The sequence below is a fragment of the Ictalurus furcatus genome, chromosome 17 (assembly GCF_023375685.1).
Source record: "Ictalurus furcatus strain D&B chromosome 17, Billie_1.0, whole genome shotgun sequence".
Classification (NCBI taxonomy): Eukaryota; Metazoa; Chordata; class Actinopteri; order Siluriformes; family Ictaluridae; genus Ictalurus; species Ictalurus furcatus.
This window is the reverse complement of record NC_071271.1, coordinates 973825-992574: the sequence shown is the minus strand read 5'-3', so window position 1 is coordinate 992574 and position 18750 is coordinate 973825. Positions and strand designations below refer to the sequence as shown.

General features: G+C 41.9%; 2 protein-coding genes across 4 annotated transcripts in view; one reads left to right on the top strand and one right to left on the bottom strand.

The window, feature by feature from the left end:
- Positions 1-2238, bottom strand: part of LOC128621045 (probable E3 ubiquitin-protein ligase MID2) — a 15085-nt gene extending 12847 nt beyond the window's left edge. Inside the window, exon 1 of the mRNA XM_053646522.1 lies at positions 428-2238. The gene's annotated coding sequence lies outside the window, so the exon portion shown is untranslated. The remainder of the gene's footprint in view (positions 1-427) is intronic.
- A 172-nt stretch (positions 2239-2410) lies between these two features.
- The window catches only part of zgc:153039 (uncharacterized protein LOC767698 homolog), a 42274-nt gene continuing 25934 nt past the window's right edge, over positions 2411-18750 (top strand). For 2 of the 3 annotated variants that reach the window (XM_053646519.1, XM_053646517.1), the window contains exons 1-5: positions 2411-2716; positions 8771-8905; positions 9573-9710; positions 9890-10195; positions 10985-11303. In XM_053646519.1, coding sequence (XP_053502494.1) covers positions 2506-2716; positions 8771-8905; positions 9573-9710; positions 9890-10195; positions 10985-11303 — 1109 coding nt within the window. In that variant the 5' untranslated portion in view covers positions 2411-2505. The remainder of the gene's footprint in view (positions 2717-8770; positions 8906-9572; positions 9711-9889; positions 10196-10984; positions 11304-18750) is intronic. The other variant, XM_053646520.1, reaches the window with a different exon arrangement.

The window sequence follows — 18750 nt, the reverse complement described above, 5'->3', positions numbered from 1 at the left end:
CTTGATTTCATTCCGCAAACAAATAATGCCTTCTGATGTCACCCTGAGGACATTGCTGTGGGCCATGCCCATGTTATGCCAACAATCACACAACGGGCACAACACAGCTCGGGGTAGACGGAGACACCAGACTGGTTCTGTGGAGGTGGAAGTACTCCGATTACACAATTTCTCCACAACGATCTCGTTAATGTAGAACCTCAGTCACAGCAGGATGGGCTTCGGGAAGGATTTAGGTCACTACATTACCCATAGTGCCCCAGCGTCTCTCCTGTGAAAGCTTGAACGCTTTCAGTTTCCATGTACGTCTAATTTTCTAGCAGTAGATGGACATGGACAAGCATTTAACAGCAAGACAACCACATGAGGGGTGGTGGCTTAGTGGTTAGCATGTTTGCCTCACACCTCCACCACCTTCAATTCCCACCTCTGCACTGTGTGTGTGGAGTTTGTATGGTCTCCCTGTGCTGCGGGGGTTTCCTCCAGGTACTCTGGTTTCCTCCCCCAGTCCAAAGACATGCATTGTAGGCTGATTGGCATCTTTAAATTGTGTGAGTGTGTGATGTGCAATGGGTTTCCACCCCTGCCTTGTTCCCAGAGTCCCCTGGGATAATCTCCAGACTCCCCATGACCCTGTATGGGAGAAGAGGTACAGAAAATGGATGGATGGATGGATGGATTGACGGATGGATAACCACACGAGCACACAGTCAAACACATATTAGAGCTAGATCATTAAATCAAAAGCATTAGTTATGTGAGCAACTGTTCTAATGTAGTCTAATACAATAAAAACTTTTTATTCTATTATATTTTACTGACAATATTTGCTATTCTGTGCATTTTGCGTGTGAAATTATTAAAATGAATTAACTGAAGTCTTTTTTTTGACGTCCCAAAACTCCATGATTCTGAACACCGACCTGGAAATCAACAGATTTGTATTTATTTATTTTTGAAATATAGTGTTTAATTTGTGATGCTGCTTTTGTGTCCTGGTTATGTTCAGTTGTATAGTTTATTTGCACACACACACACACACACACACACACACACACATCACATTTCCCCAGGCCCATCGGACCACTCGACATGACCCTGCATGTGATCGAGCGCTCATATGATGCTGACAAGCCAACAACAACGGCCGAGCTGTTCAAAATCTGTCCCTCTTACACCACAGTGCTGCTGAATTCTGCGTTCCGATTGGTCAGGTGGTGTTTATTCATTTTCTATAACAACAGTTTATATTAATGCGCTTGTTCTAATATGTTATAGTTTCTATAGCAACAGCTCATTACTATACACAGATACTACACTAATAATAAAGAGTTAAAGAAACATCGTTGATATGGTGAAGTTTTCTGTAAGGAGATGTGTATTTATGGAATATTTATGGAAGGAGTCTCCAGTGTCAGCGCTTTGTAACGGTCAGAGGTAAAGCTCTAACTTGAAGTTTTCCGCCATCTCCAGAACAGATGAGTCTACGTTTCTTTGCGGGTTGTCGAGAACAAGGAGAGGCTGGTGAGGGAACGACCGCTTATGTGTGCGACGGCAATATCAGGCCAAAAATCGTACAATATAATGCCACTCCATGCCAGGATCAAACTTGGGTACTGGGCATGGCCTAAAGTCTGAAGGTGGATTAATATCTTAAAATAATAATGCATAATTAATAATGGTCACATTTATACAATAGGGACATTGTGGATATTTCATTTTTAAACAAACTATTTTAAAAGGAAAGAAGGAACAAAGAGTGACATAAATAGATAGCTATATAGACAGGCAGACAGACAGACATAGACAGATGTGATGCAGAACTATTGGCACCCTTTGACAGACAGAAAGCCAGTCAGAAGCAGAATTATTGGCACAGACAGACAGACAGACAAACAGACAGACAGATAGATAGACAGACAGATAGATAGATAGATAGATAGATAGATAGATTTATTAACCCCAGAGGAAAGAATAAAATACCCTAATTATGTAAACATGTTGCTCTTTCCAGTTCCAGGAAGTAATAATTGCCGGGATATAAATCTCTTAATCAAATACCCAGTGACGGCTATAAACCCCACGTGTCGGCATGGCTACAAAGTAGGGCGCTTTTCATTGGCTGAGAGAACATTATCACGTGACTCAGGGGCGCTGGGACGCGCGAGCGCTTGTCACATGACCACGCCGACTCAGAGCTGAAAGGTTCGCCGAGAAAAAACAAGAGGAACCGAAAAGATAAAAAAAACAACAAAAAAACACACACAACCCTGGCTAATTTTATCTGTCGGGTTTAGAGTGATAAAGGAAGTTTTAGGCAGCGGGTGACGGTTGAAATCGTTGAAACTGGTTTTGTTTCTGTGTCGGGTTGCGCGCGTGCATCGTTTAAGCAGAAACGTCCTCGCGAGTGAGAATGGAGTTTAAATAACCGAGAAAAAGTTCAACACAAACACACTGAGTAGTAAGCGCTCCGTGAGTGTGCTGTGGAAGTGAGACAGCGCTTTCATGGGTGAACGCACACCGCTGTTGCATTACCGGCTCGCGGCGAGCGGGCACGAGGACTCCGGTGAGCACCGCACGCGCGAGGAGTCGGCGGAACGCAGGGCGGTGAGACGAAGATCCGCTCATGGCCAGCCTCAGAAACTCTCCACCTTCTTCGGGGTGGTTATTCCCACTCTGCTCTCCATGTTCAGTGTGGTGGTGTTCTTACGGATCGGTGAGTGTGTGTGTGTGTGTGGAAACGTGCACGGGAAAAACAAAACATTCTGTTTTGGCGTATTGTCGGTGTCGTGAAGTCTGTAATTGTTTTACGACAGTGCGCGTTTTGTTACGACGCTATGTTATTGTTATTAAGGTTCTTGTGGTTACCGGCAGAACCTGCGTGCTATTGGCCTAAATAATATATACTACATATACCCTTATCATGGCTACTCACTTATTATAAGTACTTCTAATAATACTACTGCACCAACTAGAGAAACATCGCTGAAGTCAAGAAAAAGATCTGTCTAAAGTCTGTCCAAATAATTCTGCCCCTGACCAGCTTTCTATCTGTCAAAGGGTGCCAATAGTTGTGCATCACATCTATCTATCTACAGCAGAGGAAACAAGTTGAACGCGTCAACATAGTTTTCAGTAAATATATTTCCAATGAGGTTATTCACATGAAATTTACACCAGACATCAGTATTAACTCAAGAAATCTGCAAATATAAAGAATTCACAACATTAAAGTCCATAAATGAAGTGATGTGTAATAAAGTGGAATGACACGGGAAAGAAGTATTGAACACGCTAACTGAAATTTATTTAATCCTTAGTGGAGAAGCCTTTGTTTGTAATGAAGCTTCGAGACGCTTCCTGTATGAAGAAATTAATGTTCCGCAGTATTCAGGTGTGATTTTGGTCCGTTCTTCTAAACATATTGTCTTTAAATCTTGTTCAATTGGATTGGACTCAGGTGATTGGCTGGGCCGTTCTATCACCTTGATTTTTTTTTTTTCTTTGAAACCAATTGAGAGTTTCCTTTGCTATATGTTTGGATCGTTGTCCTGCTGGAAGCTCCACCCACATCTCATCTTCATCATCCTGGTGGATGCAGCAGATTCTTCTCAAGAATCTCCCGGTAAAGGGCTCCATTCACCGTTCCTTCAATTATATGAAGTCTGCCAGTACCATGTGATGAAAAACAGCCCCACACCATGATGCTTCACCTCCACACTTCACTGTTGGTGTAGTGTTTTTAGAGTGATGTGCAGTGCCATTTCTTCTCCAAACATGGTGTGTAGTATAACAGCCTAAAAGTTCAATTTTGCTCTCGTCTGCCCAGACTACACTCTCCCAGTGTTTCACAGGCTTGTCCAAATGAGTTGTAGCAAACTTTAAACGAGCTTCGACATGCCTTTTCTTTAGTAATGGAGTCTTGTGGGGTGAGCGTGAGCAGTGGAGTGCATTGCCTATTGTTTTCTCTGTGACAGTCATACCTGCTGCCTCCAAGTGTTTCTGGAGCGCTTTCCGAGTGGTCCTTGGCTCTTGGGCTACTCTTCTGACTATTCTCCTGACTCCCTGGTCAGAAATCTTGCAAGGGGCTCCTGTGCATGGCCAGTTGATGACGGAGTGATGTTGTTTCCACTTGTGGATAATGACCCCAACAATAAGGGTGTGAAGGTCTTGGGGGAGCTCTTTGCTTTTACCCATCATGAGAGGTAGGGATGTCATGATACCAAAAATCTAGTAGTCAGTACCGATACCACCAAAAGTACACGATACTCGATATCAAAGTCGATACCACAGTGTGGTGTATAAATAAAATAAAATAAAAAAAAAATAAAACACCCCTAGGACATCCTCCTCTGGCTCATACTGGTAAAGAGAGAGGGGCGGGGCGGGGGGGGGGGGGGGGGTATTTTAGTTATCAAACACTGTCTGACAATGAGTCTCCGGAGGTGCACTCCTACACACACACACACACACACACACCCCTTATACTCTGATTGCAAGCATTAGTTTAAATTCACTGATATGGTGGCAGGATGAAAAGATTTATTAAAAGCCTGAACATGTGAATAATTATTAGTGACATTAGGCTACATTTATCTGACAGGACACGGGCTGAATGGCGATGCATGGTGGCCCATTAAGAGGTAGTTTATAACACTGCAATGCGTTAGCATCGTTAACACATAACAGGCTAACGCAAACATTACATGGAGCATAACGTTAGCTGGTTTCACGGCTACAATGCCAGCTGCCTCAAACAAACATAATAGAGGACAGTCTTTCAGGTGCTTCGCCAAATTCCAGGTGTTTCCTCGCTTTGTTTGAAATGAAACCAATACTAGCTTTCCTCTCTTTTCCTCTCAACGAGTCGGGGCGGAGCTAAACTTGTTAAGCTAAGCTAAACTTCTGTAGTTTTTCCCGTGTGCTTGTAGGCGTTCTTCTTCACCACTCGTGGACCGACTAAAACACTCGCGTGTATCTGCTGCCCCCTTCAGTTCCGGAAGTATCGCAACTCCGGTACTTTCGTTACAAACGGTACGAACGCTACGGCAGAAAAACAAGTACCGTCACGTTTTAAGAATGCTGGTACCGAAGTATCGGTTCTCGTGACATCCCTAATGAGATGTTTTTGTGTTACTTTGCACAGATAGGAGGTATAATTACTTTCTAACTACTTACGGACACACACACACACACACCCCCCACACGAATAATCATTAAACTGGTTTAATTTAAATGATTAACGAATTCTAATTAATTTGATTAAGCTATTTCTTTAGTGTGTATATTAAGCAGAGAGATGAATATTAAACACCTCCTTATGGATATAACACTGCTGGAGTGTGGAGGCTTTCAGTAATAAGGAGCTCTGTGTGTGTGTGTGTGTGTGATTGTGCATCATGTGCCATTGGAGTCGGTCCACCTTCACACATTCCAGAAAACACACACACACACACACACACACTGGAGTGCAGTGGAGTTGTGGAAGCTGGCCTGTAGTAGGTGAGATTTAGAGGATCAGGGGAGCTCATGCAGACGTTTACACTGCTGGATTGTGATTTATGAATAATGTTTGTATGTTAATCATATGAGCGTCGCTGCTCAGAAAGGTCTGACTGGAGCTCACAGCGTGGCACAAACGGGCGACACGGATGATACGTAAAAGCCACGTGTCCTGATTGAAACTGATGATGTGTTATATTCTGTTGGTTTGCAGTGACAGACTTTAATAATAATAATAATTATTATTATTATTATAATAATTATTATTATTCTTCATGTATTTCTTCTTCTTTTTCTTTCTCTCATGGTATGCTTGTACTTTCAGTAATTAGAGAAAGAGAGAGAGAGAGAGTGGTGAGCAGATCACGTTGGCTTGGCCGTGTCTAATTACAAAATCCTGTAGCTGGGTTATTGATCGCAGATTTTTGTGCACACACACACCCCACATGAGACTCCACCTGAGCTGTTTATCCTCTTAATAGCAGTACAACGTTCATGCAGCATTGCCACACACACACACATATCCTCACCACTCTCACTTTCATACTTCTGTTCCATTCCAGAGTGCAGCTCCAGTCTCAACTCATTAATCGTGCTCACATGGTGAGAGACTGAGGGTCAAATATATACACGCACGCACACACACACACACACACACACACACACACACACACACACACACACACACACAAAGTCAGTATGAAGTACATGTGTGAAATGTGTTTTTATCTCTCTTTTCTGCCTCCTAGAGTAAAAACATACTCACGGTAAGAGTCTGTGTCGTGACTTGGCATGGGTGTGTGAACTTGCATTTCCAAGTAATTCTTTAACCGTACGCGCACACGCGCGCACACAGGCATGCTCTTCCTGCTCCATTTCATTACTTTGTTGTGTTGTACAGTAACAGTTCCACGAACCGGTCAGGACGTGTTTGGTGTATAATGTAGCTAATGAGTAATGGATGCCTATCTCTGCAGGTCTCAGACCGCGCCCACTTCTTCAGTGATGTCACACAGATTTGCTGTTGTGGTTTAGGAAGGACTTAGACTTCCTGTCATGTAAAAACATCAACTGAACACCTGTGCAACAGACTCCTCCCCCCACGCCCTACCCCCATAGACTCCACTCTCTAGGCCCTGTGTTATAGTCTCAACCCCCTACGCCCTGCTCCATAGCCTCCATTCACGCGCCACCCGTTAGGTGCCATCTCGCCTCGTCACTGCTTACAGACCCCTTTCCCGACACCTTGCTCCATACATCCCCCCCACCCCAGGCTCCGCCTAATAGGCTCCACCCTTAGATGCTGTTTCATAGACTCCACCCCCTAGGCCCAGTGCAGTAGAGCTCATTCCCTGTGCAGTGCACGTATGAAGGAAGTGTGTAGCTGTAGACGAAAAGCTTTCATCATGTCATGTTACTGTAGTGTTCATGTGACTGTGCATCGTGCCTCAGCATGTCATTTAACTGTTATAACCACATACAGAGATCCAGCATTGAACTGTGTATTTCTGTCAGTAGTGGTGTGTGTGTGTGTGTGTGTGTGTGTGTGTTTGTTTAAAACCTTGAAAACTGCTCTTTTTAATATTTAGAAATCCTATTTTTCATTCCGTTGTGTTGTGCAGCTGATTTGAGATTGGGCTTCATCACGTTCTTTTCAGCGTAAAAGCAGAGCGTAGCAGAAGTCCAGCACCACAGGAGGAAAATAAAAACAGCAAAACAAAATGGTTTTTTTTTTCTTTCTTACAGAACAAGATTAATATACACACTTTTTTTATTCTCACTACACAAAGTCCTGTGACTACAATGAATTGGATTCATTCTTCTATGCTCATGGTGTGTTAAATAAATAAATAAGGCATTAACCCTGTAATGCTGGACTACTCACATCTAGGTCGCTCTTTTATTAAAGAACAGCTAGATGAATTTAGTTAGAAGGGGAAGACGACAAATTAATTATTTAAATACGTACAATAGAATGTGATATTGGTAGGTTTAGCTAAAGTCAGCTAATTGGCTATGGCTAGATATTTGTGTTTAACTGCGGTCTAAACAATTTATTTTTATTTCGTTATGTGTAAATGACTTACTTTACTTATTTGCTTATGTGGTTTATCTCGACCGATCGACCGACCCAAAAAGTGGATGTGAGTTTTGGATCTCAGCTTTTATTTCCTGGTATTTATATCTAGACGTGTTAAACAACTTACAACACAGAACCTTTTGTATCGGACCGCACAATATTTAGGTGAGCAAAAGTATAGGAACAGATCGGTCTTGAAGTAAATGAAAGAAAATCACACTTAATATTTGGTTGTATTTCCCTTACTCGCAGTGACTGCATCAATCCTGTGACTCAGTGACTCCAAACTGCTGGTTTCTTCTTCTGTGAAGCTTCTCCAGGATTTTACTGCAGCTTCTTTCAGGTGTTGTTTGTTTCGGGGGATTCTCCCTTCAGTCTCCTCTTCAGGAGGTGAGATGCTGATCAGTTGGGTGAAGGTCTGGTGATTGACTTGTCCAGTCTAAACCCTTCCTGTGTTGAGGTGGCAGTGTGTTTTGGATCGTTGTCTTGCTGCACGACGAAGTTCCTCCTGATTAATCCGGATGCATTTCTCTGTAAATCCATCTTCAGGTTTATCCTTCAGTATCACCCGTCATCTCTGAGAGTAGATGTTTAGACCTTTTTATTGTCTAAACAATCACTCTAACAGCATACACTTGGGTAACAAGCAACACCTGTCAGTCACATGTTCCAGTACTTTTGCTCACCTACAAATTGGGTGGTCTGATACGAAATGTGCTACGCTCTCTGCTGTTTAACTACGTTCAATACCAGGAAATTAAAGCTGAAATTCTAAGCTTTCTTCTCATGTTCATCTTTCGATCACAAACCCAAATGTCTTCCGTCTACAGCACAAAAAAAATAATCGGCCTTGCCGTCCCAAAATTTTCGGAGGAGATTGTATTTATTTAATTATTGGTTTGCTTTTTTTATCATTTATTTTAATGTATGATTTTACTTACTGATTAACTCGTTTCATTACGCGGTTATTTGTTTATTCAATTGTTACCTATTTATGTACGTATTTAATCACTTGATTATATATTTATTCATTTTAGTTCTTGTTTAGTGTTTAAAGTGACACTCAGCGGTGGTGAAAGTATGTGTGTAAATTCTATATTTATTGAAACCTCTTCTAAGCTATTAACCCTTTTATGTGTTCTTCATTCGTGTGTGTGTGTGTGTGTGTGTGTGTGTGTGTGTGTGTAGGCTTCGTTGTGGGTCAGTGTGGACTGTACCAGGCCGTGGTCATGTTCTTGGTGGCATATTTCATCATCAGCATGACCGTGCTCTCCATCTGCGCCATTTCCACCAACGGAGCACTGGATGCCGGGGGAGCATACTGTAATGTCTTCTATTATTATTATTATTATTATTATTATTATTATTATTATCATCTATTACACTACAGAGCTGTTCTAAATTCTGGATTGTGATTGGTCAGGAGGTGTTGATTAATTCTCTAGAACAGCAGCTCTGACAGTAGTGCAGCTACTAATGCACTCGTTCTAATACCTTATCGTTCGTATAAATATACATTCACATCAACGGATTATAACCTGTGTTATCGTTGATGTAAGGAAATGTTTGTTTATTTGACATTTATGGAAGGAGTCTCCAGTGTCAGCGCTTTGTAACAGAGGTAAAGCTGTAACTAAGTTTTCGGACATCTTCAGGATAGAGGAGTTTACACTTTGCGGTTTCTCGGTAACATGACAAGCTGCGTTTGGTGTCGTCGTCGTCTTCTTCTTCGAGAGAAAAGAGGCTTGTGAGGGAACGATTGTTTATAGCTGCTAAAAACATAAGCGAGCAGAGGAACTAAGGTGTTTCATTAAATGTAACTATAAACAGACAAAAAGTATGATGTGTCGTCGTTTTAATAAGAACTGTAATTGTTGTAGTTGCTGGGGTATAAGAGGAATAAAACACTTGGGGATATGAGGTTTGGTAAGTGAGTGTTGTTGTTTTTAACTGTGTGTGTGTGTGTGTGTGTGTGTGTGTGTGTGTGTAGATATGATCAGTCGAGCTTTAGGGCCGGAGTTTGGTGGCAGTATTGGGATCATGTTTTTCTTGGCCAACGTGTGTGGCAGCGCCCTCTACGTGCTCGGGCTGGTGGAGGCCATTCTCGCAACCTTTGGACGTCCTGAAGGTACACAGGCTGTGTGTGTGTGTGTGTGTGTGTGTGTGTGTGTGTGTGATATTAAGGGTATCTCTCTGCAGTAAAATACGATTCAGTGCAACATGATAAAGAACATGTGCTACATATGCTAAATGCAGCAATGATGTTTCATAATCAGTGAATGTGATTAGTTTACCTCTCTGTCTCAGATGGATTAGGCCACGCCCCTCATTATGCAGTGATGCCGGTCGGTTATTGGTGGTCTCTGCTGTACGCCAGTGTCATCCTGCTGCTGTGTGTGTTGGTGTGTTTGATCGGCGCTCATATCTATGCCAAGGCCACGTTCCTCATCTTCATGGTGGTGATGGTGGTGCTCTTCACCATCTTCATCAGCTTCTTCGCCGTCAGACCTCACAACATCCCGCTGCCGAGCATTCTGGGAAACCTGAGCTCCTCCCCCACCACCGCCAACTTCACCAGCTTCAAACTCGACACGCTGCTTGGAAACCTCAAAGGTGTGTGTGTGTGTGTGTGTGTGTGTGTGTGTGTGTGTGTGTGTGCATGCATGCGTGTGTGTGTGGTTTAGGATATCTTACTGAGGTTCTTGACTACGGTGTGGAACATAATCCTGGTCAGCGTGGGCTAATCCGGATTTTCAGCTATGCGACTCAAATCGGAATTTCATGCTTAAAAAAAAAGATTTTAAGTGAGAAGCTCATAAATACACAAAAGTAGAACCTGTGATACCTGTAGAACCTGAGGAATCTGTAGTATCTGTCGAATCTGTAGAACATGTAGAACATATAGAACCTGTGGTACCTGTAGAACATATAGAACCTGTAGAACATATAGAACCTGTGGTACCTGTAGAACCTGTAGAACATATAGAACCTGTGGTACCTGTAGAACATATAGAACCTGTGGTACCTGTAGAACATATAGAACCTGTAGAACATATAGAACCTGTGGTACCTGTAGAACATATAGAACCTGTAGAACATATAGAACCTGTGGTACCTGTAGAACATATAGAACCTGTTGTACCTATAGAACCTGTAGAACATATAGAACCTGTGGTACCTGTAGAACATATAGAACCTGTAGAACATATAGAACCTGTGGTACCTGTAGAACATATAGAACCTGTGGTACCTGTAGAACATATAGAACCTGTAGAACATATAGAACCTGTGGTACCTGTAGAACATATAGAACCTGTGGTACCCGTAGAACATGCACATTTAAGAATGTAGGTGTTGCTTATATGTAAACAAAAAAGTGTGTGTGCGTGTGTGTGTGTGTAGCGGATTACACAGTGGACTACACCACGGGAATGACGATGACGTTTGCCACTGTGTTTGCGGTCATGTTCAACGGATGTACTGGAATTATGGCAGGATCCAACATGTCAGGTGTGTGTCTGTCTGTCTGTCATCATATTGTGTACTTATGTATTTATTTGCATCAAGCCTGCGTGTGTGTGTGTGTGTGTGTGTGTGTGTGTGTATTAGGTGACCTGAGGAATCCAAGTTACTCCATCCCTCGTGGAACGATCACTGCAGTCATCTTCACTTTCATCACCTACAACCTGCTCAGCTTACTGGTGGCCTGCACCTGTGACAGGTACGTACACACACACACACACACACACACACACACACACACACACACACACACACACACACACACACTGTGTGTGATGAGTACTGTGACTCAAAGAAATCTTCTAATACTTAATGATATTTACTTTGATATATAGTCTGTGACTATATGAAAATATAGTATATAAAAAAAATAAATTGTGTGTATGCGTGTGTGTGTGTAGTGTCCTGTAAAAGCCTAGCTTTGATAGTTTCTACTTCTGTTTCATGGTTGCCCCGTCCCAACTTTTTTGAGACGTGCTGCGGCCATCGAATTGAAAATCACCTTTTTTTCCTGAAAACCGTACATGTCCTCATTTTTAACATTTGATATCTTTTCTATGTTCTATTGAGAATAACATACGGGTTCATGAGACTTTATAGAATCATGGCATTCTGTTCTTATTTACATTTTACACAGCGTCCCAGCTTTTTTTGGAGTTGGGGTTGTAATTAAACGATATCAGCCCTATTTAGTATTCGAAATGTCTTATAGTGCACGTCTATAATATTTAACTGTAGCGGTGTCGGGAATCGGTTCACTGCTGCACAAGCAGAATAGCACAGTGTTACTTCCGTCTGGAATTTGTGCCACTCGCTCCTCACATGACCTTGTCAAAGATTTTTTTAAAAAAAGTGTGTGTGTTGAGGGGTTGAAGGAAATGGGCACTGCAGAACTGAAGCACCAAGGGATATTAAAAAAAAAAACAAACAAACAAAAAAAACCCTGCAGTGTTGAGCCCTTTCTATAGAAACCTGCTCTCACTGCCTTCATTCTGCTGAGCTCAGAGCACTGGGACTGGAATCTCACTACGCCATCGGTTTTAACACCAGAGTCCAGCGCCTCTTTCCACCAAACATTAACGACAACACTCCGTGTTCCCCAAATATTCCATTAAACACTTATACCCAGGATTATATTATAGTTCCAACACCATGTTCTTATGTGCTGTATCCTGATTGGTCAGAAGATGTTTTTTCATTTTCTATATAGCTCACGTTCTAGTATGTTATCGTTTCTATAGCAACAGCTCGTTCACAGGGACTTATACACAGGGCAGACACTCCACATATAAACGGATTAAAAACGAGTATAAGCATCGATATATTGAAGTTTTCTGTAAGGAGGTGATTATTTGACATTTGTGGAAGGAGTCTCCAGTGTCGGCGCTTCGTAACAGCCGGAAGTAAAGCTGTAACTTAGTTTTCCGACATCTTCCGGACGGACAAGTTTACGCTTCGTGGATTCTCAGTAACGAATGTTTATAGCTGCTATGACGTATGTGACGACAGGAACCGAGTTGTTTCACCAACATTAACTGTAAATGGATAAAAAGTATGATGGAGGACGGTTTCTCTGCAGTCTGGGGTTAAGGCTGAAATCTTAGGATGTGCGTGTATAAAGTGTAGCGTGGAGATTATAATAGAAATCATGTGTGTGAATTGGCCTGCTGCTCATGTATGTGTCACACAGAGCTGAAGACATGTGCACCAGACCGGTTCGAACTTCCTCTTTCGGAACACAAACCGGGAAAGGGTCTGTTTTTATACTGACTACTTCTGTTTCTCTGTGACCATGAAAAACTCCTCATCCCTTTTAAACACACACACAACTCCGAGAGCTTGAAGTTATTCTGGGTAACGTGTACCGTGGCTTCATTTCTCAGGACATTTAATTATTACATCCTCATATCACCAGCTGTATTAAAAAATTAAAAAAATTAAAAACCATAAAAAAAAATCCAAAAGGTAGATACAATTTTTTTTTTTTTTTTGATTAGTCATATCTAGGAAAAAGTTTGTGATCATAGAGTTAAATGATCTCGCTATATTATTTCTATGCCCCGCCCCCAGGGGTGTGTCTTACTCTACAGTAGCAGCTCATTAGCGGTAAACATGGTTCTTCGGTGTGTTTTTGGCCGGGTGTCTTCCTATACAAGGTTCCCTCTTCAAACCATCTCTTGGTTGAGGAAAAAAGATGGTTACAGTTTGGAAAAGAGGGTGGAGTTTGTGTGAACTGGAGGTTTTGTGACTTTTGAGTTATCTAGTTCAGTGTAAGAATGTTGCTACCTCAGACTGTATTATATACACAGACTCTTTATACACCGGATTCTCCAGGGGCTCTTCAGGGATTCTCCATCAGTAAAAGGCTCTTCTTAAAGCGCACCCATTGTGGTTTTGAAACGTACCCAATTTTGTTTTAAAGGTCTCGTAGAATAGATTGACACGCACCTGAGGTCAAAAAACATTAACGTGCTCATAATTTAAATTGCAGCATTACCTTTTCTTTCCCCCCAGTGTCACAAACGACTCGTTAAATGAGTCGTTCTAAACTCCTCCTTTCAGAGAGCATACTCTGCTCTGATTGGTCAGACGTCCCAGTCTGTTGTGATCGGTCTACCGCTGTCGGCGTGTGTCGGAAAGGAAACGGCCACTACCGTAATGAGTTTCAGCTCCGTCTGTCAGCGAGCAGCCGATGAAGACCAGAGGCGGGGTTTTTTTGTTACAAACCTACGTAGGTTAGTACAGGAAGTAAAGTCTGGAATCACTAACGACTCGAATCAGCTGTTCAGAATCGCTTCCTCCGATTTGGAGTCCATAACTCCCAATCTAATAAATTTCGCTCATTAAGCTACTGTCAGGTCTTATTATGCTGCCTTCAATTCCTCCTCCGAAGTTCGTATATACGTATTCAGAGGTCACGATGATGACGTGGTGTGTTCAGGTGTGAAAAAAGTATGAGTTCCCGGGTTGTCATTATGACAGAGCGGTGGCGTTTCAGTGCATTGTTCTTGTAAGTCCGATATTTCTTACTGCACATGAAGGCAGCATTGGATGCTGTGGGTGGCACGTATCTCGAACACTAGTCGCTGTTGTTGAGTAAATGAGTAAAGCAGTTCGACACAATGTCACTCTGACTTCCTGTTACAGAAGGAAATGCATCAATATACCGAACCATGTGCTGAAATTGTGAATTTGTGCTGAACCTCAATTTGCTCTAAATCAATAAATCCCGTCACCTTAAGCCCCATCAGTCAGAAGGATTTTTTGGGGGAAAACACGTTCTTCTATGTTTAAGAGTGTGTACTTACGACTCATCTCACAGTTGGAGTGATGAGTGATGGATTATCCGGTGCAGACCTGTGAGGTTTAACAGGACTGGCTGGAAGGAGGTAAAGGAACGTGACGACGGAATTCCAGCAGATTAGTCGGATTCAATTAGCCACGGTAAATTATTAGATATTAAAAGTTTCAGGATTTTATTAAAGCCATCAGTCAACGTCTCATCAGCAACAGCTCAGAATATCATCCTCCAGTCGCTGCGGAGATCATCCTCTGGTCGCCATGGTGATGAGAGGACCGTAAATGAGGATGGTGATTTAAGCTTTAATGATCCGTTCCTGTGAGAGTGAGGAGTAACGATAGATTTTCACAAGTTTGACTGGTTTATAAAGAGGCCGATGACGAAGAAGAAGAAGAAGAGGATTTGGCGGTAGTACCTGAACTTAACAGAAGATGGTGCTGTCTTCTGCTCAAAGAACACTGTGTGAGCACTGTGTTGGAGAAACCATAGATCTACCACAGATCTGAGGAAACAGGAAGCATGAGTTGTCCACAGATCATGATGGGAATCTTCACAATCCTCACATGAATCATCTTGCTCTGAAAACATTCTTCATCATATCAGAACGCATTTTCTTCATGTTCATCCAGTTGTTAGTCTCGGTGTATGTATGAGATACAGCAGGGAGTGTGTGTGTGACATCACAGGGTCATGCCGAGTTGTGTTTCAGGATGATTCACAGTCTTCTGAGGAGTGCATCATTTTGTTTTGAGATTTTTACACCTCAGCACTGTTGAATTCTGGATCCTGATTGGTCAGAAGGATGAATTTTCTATAACAGCAACTCTGACAATCGTGCAGCTGCAAATCTCAGGTTCATATTAATTAATATTAATTACTTCCTTCTTTACTAAGTTACTTAATTTCTCACTTCCTTCATTCTTTATTTCCATCCTTACGTCCTCTCGCTCACTCCCTTCCTTCCTTCCTTACACACAGACTCACTTTCTTCTTTACTACCTTCCATCTTTCATTTTTTTCTAACTTCCTTCCTTACACATCTTCCTTCCTTTCTCCCTTAGTTACTCTCTCTCATTTCCTTCCTTCCTTCTATCCCATCTTCCTTTCTTCCTTCCTTACTCAAACTAACTCACTCCCTTCCCTCATTCCTTCTTTTCTTCCTTAATTACTCATATATTCTTCTGTCCTTCCTTCCTTACTTCCTAACTCACTCACCCACTCATTTATGCATATGTTTGCTTGGTTCATTTAAAGTAGATGAAATAAATCATGATCAGGTTGGCGGGTAGAAGGAAGGTGAAAAGAATGAATGTAATGTGAAGATCACACTAATGTAGATTAAATAAGATGAGTTCAAGGGTGGAACTTTCTCATTTGAATTATATTTTGTGTACAAGCTCCACCTTCAGCCTTTAGGCCACGCCCCTAAATGACCTATATAAGGTTAGACATTTTGCTTCTTTAGATTTGTTCTGATATGCGATTTGCGAGGTTAATTTGTGTGCGCAGTACACCCCATGGAAATTGTTGGCTTCTTTGACATATTTGGACAAGCAAACATTTGATCTTCTTTGAAATAGTGCCTATTAATAAAGTTGATACACCCCATCAAACGACACATAAAAACAAAAAGCAGATCAGTCACATGGAAAAAGTAAGTACACTCCTACATTTATCACACCTTCAAATACATAAAATTAGAATCAGGTGTTCAGGATCAGGTGCCAGTGATTGAAACCTGCTTAGTCTCCTCTGAGATGACAGTAGCGCAGTGGAATCGTGATTTGTGGTCCGACAAATTTCAATAGTTTTTGGACAAAACAGCAGTCATGTTCTCCGGGCCAAAGAAGTAAAGGACCATCCAAGCTATTATCAGTGTCGGGTCCAAAAGCCAGCGTCTGTCATGGTATGGGGGCGTGTCAGTGCCCATGGTATGGGTAATTTGCACATCTGTGAGGGCAGCATTAATGCAGAAAGATATGTACACATTTTAGAGCAACATACGCTGCCATCCAGAGCAGGACAACGCCAAACCACATTCTGCCCAGATTACAAGCGCATGGTTGTGTAAGCAGAGAGTGCGGGTGCTAGCATGAACTGCTGCAGTCCTGACCTGTCTCCCAGGGAGAACGTGTGGCGCATTATGAAGAGCAAAATAAGGCAACAAAGACCCTGTACAGTTTCGCAGCTGAAGAAATTCATAATGAATGAATGGGGGAAAATTCTGCTTGCTGAACTTAACCAACTGGTGTCTTCAGTGTTCAAACACATTAATAAGTGTTATTAAAAGAAAAGGTGACATTACACAGTGGTAAACAATTGACTGTCCCAAATTATTTGGTAGGGACTTATTAGGGACAGGCAAAGACCAGACCTTGTGGAATAATGTGCTCTGGACAGACGAATCAAAGATAGTTGTTTGGTCACAGTAACAGCAGACGTGTTTGGCGCAGACCAAAGACAGCTTTTCAGGAGAAGCACCTCATACCACCTGTGAAGCACGGTGGTGGAAATGTTATGGTTTGGAGTTGCTTTGCTGCCTTGGGGACGGGACAGCTTGCAGTCATTGATTCAACTATGAATTCTGCATCATATCAAAGAATGCTTGAAGATCTGTCTGAAAATTGAAGTGAACTGAAAGTGGACCTTTCAACAGGATAATGATCCTAAGCACACTAGCAAATCCACCAATTAATGGCTAAAAAAAGAAGAAATGGAGGGTTATGGGATAGCCTAGCAAAGCCCGGATTTGAATCACATTGAAATTTGTGAATGAAAACACTCAAACATCTTGCAACTGAAAGAATTTTGCATGGAAGAGTGGTCAAAAATTCCAGCCAGCTGATGTCAGAGACTGGTGAATAATTATGCAAAATGCCTACGAGAAGTTATTTCTGCTCAAGGGGTCAATACTAGCTTCTGAGGCCAAGGGTGTACTTACTTTTTCCACAGAAGAATATCACATCTATTGATATTTTTCTGAAAAAGCTAATTTTCCTTGTGGTTTTGTTCAAGTATATCAACTTTATTAATAGGCACTGTTTCAAAGATGATACAATGTTTTCTTGTCCAAATATTTCAAAAAAGCCAATAATTTCCATGGGGTGTTTATTTTTGACTGTATATATAAGATTAAATTAAATTATATTATGTCAATTCATACTTTAGGCCACACCATCTACCAAGACAATAATGTATAAGGAGTGATGAAACTTGCAAATGATATGCAAATTGTCCAACCAAGAATTACCTATATGTGTGTGTGTGTGTGTGTGTGTGTGTGTGTGTGTGTGTGTTGGTCAGGTTTATGTATTCATTACAGAGTGAGTGTGTAATTGTATTAATTTAAATCCACCATCCTTCTTTTGTTCAGCTATCTCCACTACACAGTTCTCAAGCGTCTGTTTTTCTCTCTCTCTCTCTCACTTGTTCTGTCTCTCATTCCAAATGGTTTGTACCCACCCGTCTAGCTGCTGCCTGCTTTCTGTCCCCTTGTTCCCTCACTCCCTTTGTCTCTGTCTTCGTGTCCCACTATCACAAAGCTGCAGAAATACGGCTCTGGCTCCTCTCCCCTCTCTCTCTCTCTCGCTCTCTCTCTCTCTCTCTCTCTCTCTCTCTCTCTATTTATTTCTCTCTATCCACTCGCTTTCTGAAGCGTGGAGAACAGAGGGACAGAAAAAAAACAAGGTGCCTGAAAGAGGGAGGTTATGAAAGATCAAGAGATAGGGTGGGAGGGAGAGAGAGACTGGAACAGAGCATCCACACACTAAAAAAAGGAGAAGGGAGAATGAGGAAATAAAAGGAAGGAGAAGAGATTGAAAGAGAGATGGAGAGAGAGAGAGAGATGGATAGAGTGCAGTAGAGATCTCCGCTGGGCTCGTTAGTTATTGATTTCATTTAATGATCCGCCGCCTGACTTTCTCTAGGGAGCACTTAACTCAACCACCGTCTCTCTCTCTCTCTCTCTCTCTCTCTCTCTCTGTCTCTTTTCTTCTCTTTCTCTCTCATTTTCTGCCCTCTTTCTCTCTCTTTAATCTCCATCTCTCTCTCTATCACTTTCTTTCTTTTTATCTCTATTCTCTGTATCTCTCTCTTTAATCTGTTTGTCTCTCACTATTAACCTCTCTCTGTTTCACCTTTGTCCTTTTTCTATTTTCTCCATAATGAGACACACAGAGTACAGTAGCAAATGAAATGGTGGCTAACTGGATAAATGGATGGAGAGCTGGATGAACAGATGTGAGGATTAATACATGAAGGGGTGACTGGCAGGCTAGATTCAAAAGTGATTGAATGAATAGATATATCGGTGGATTGTTGGATGAAAGAATAGGTGGATTGAGGG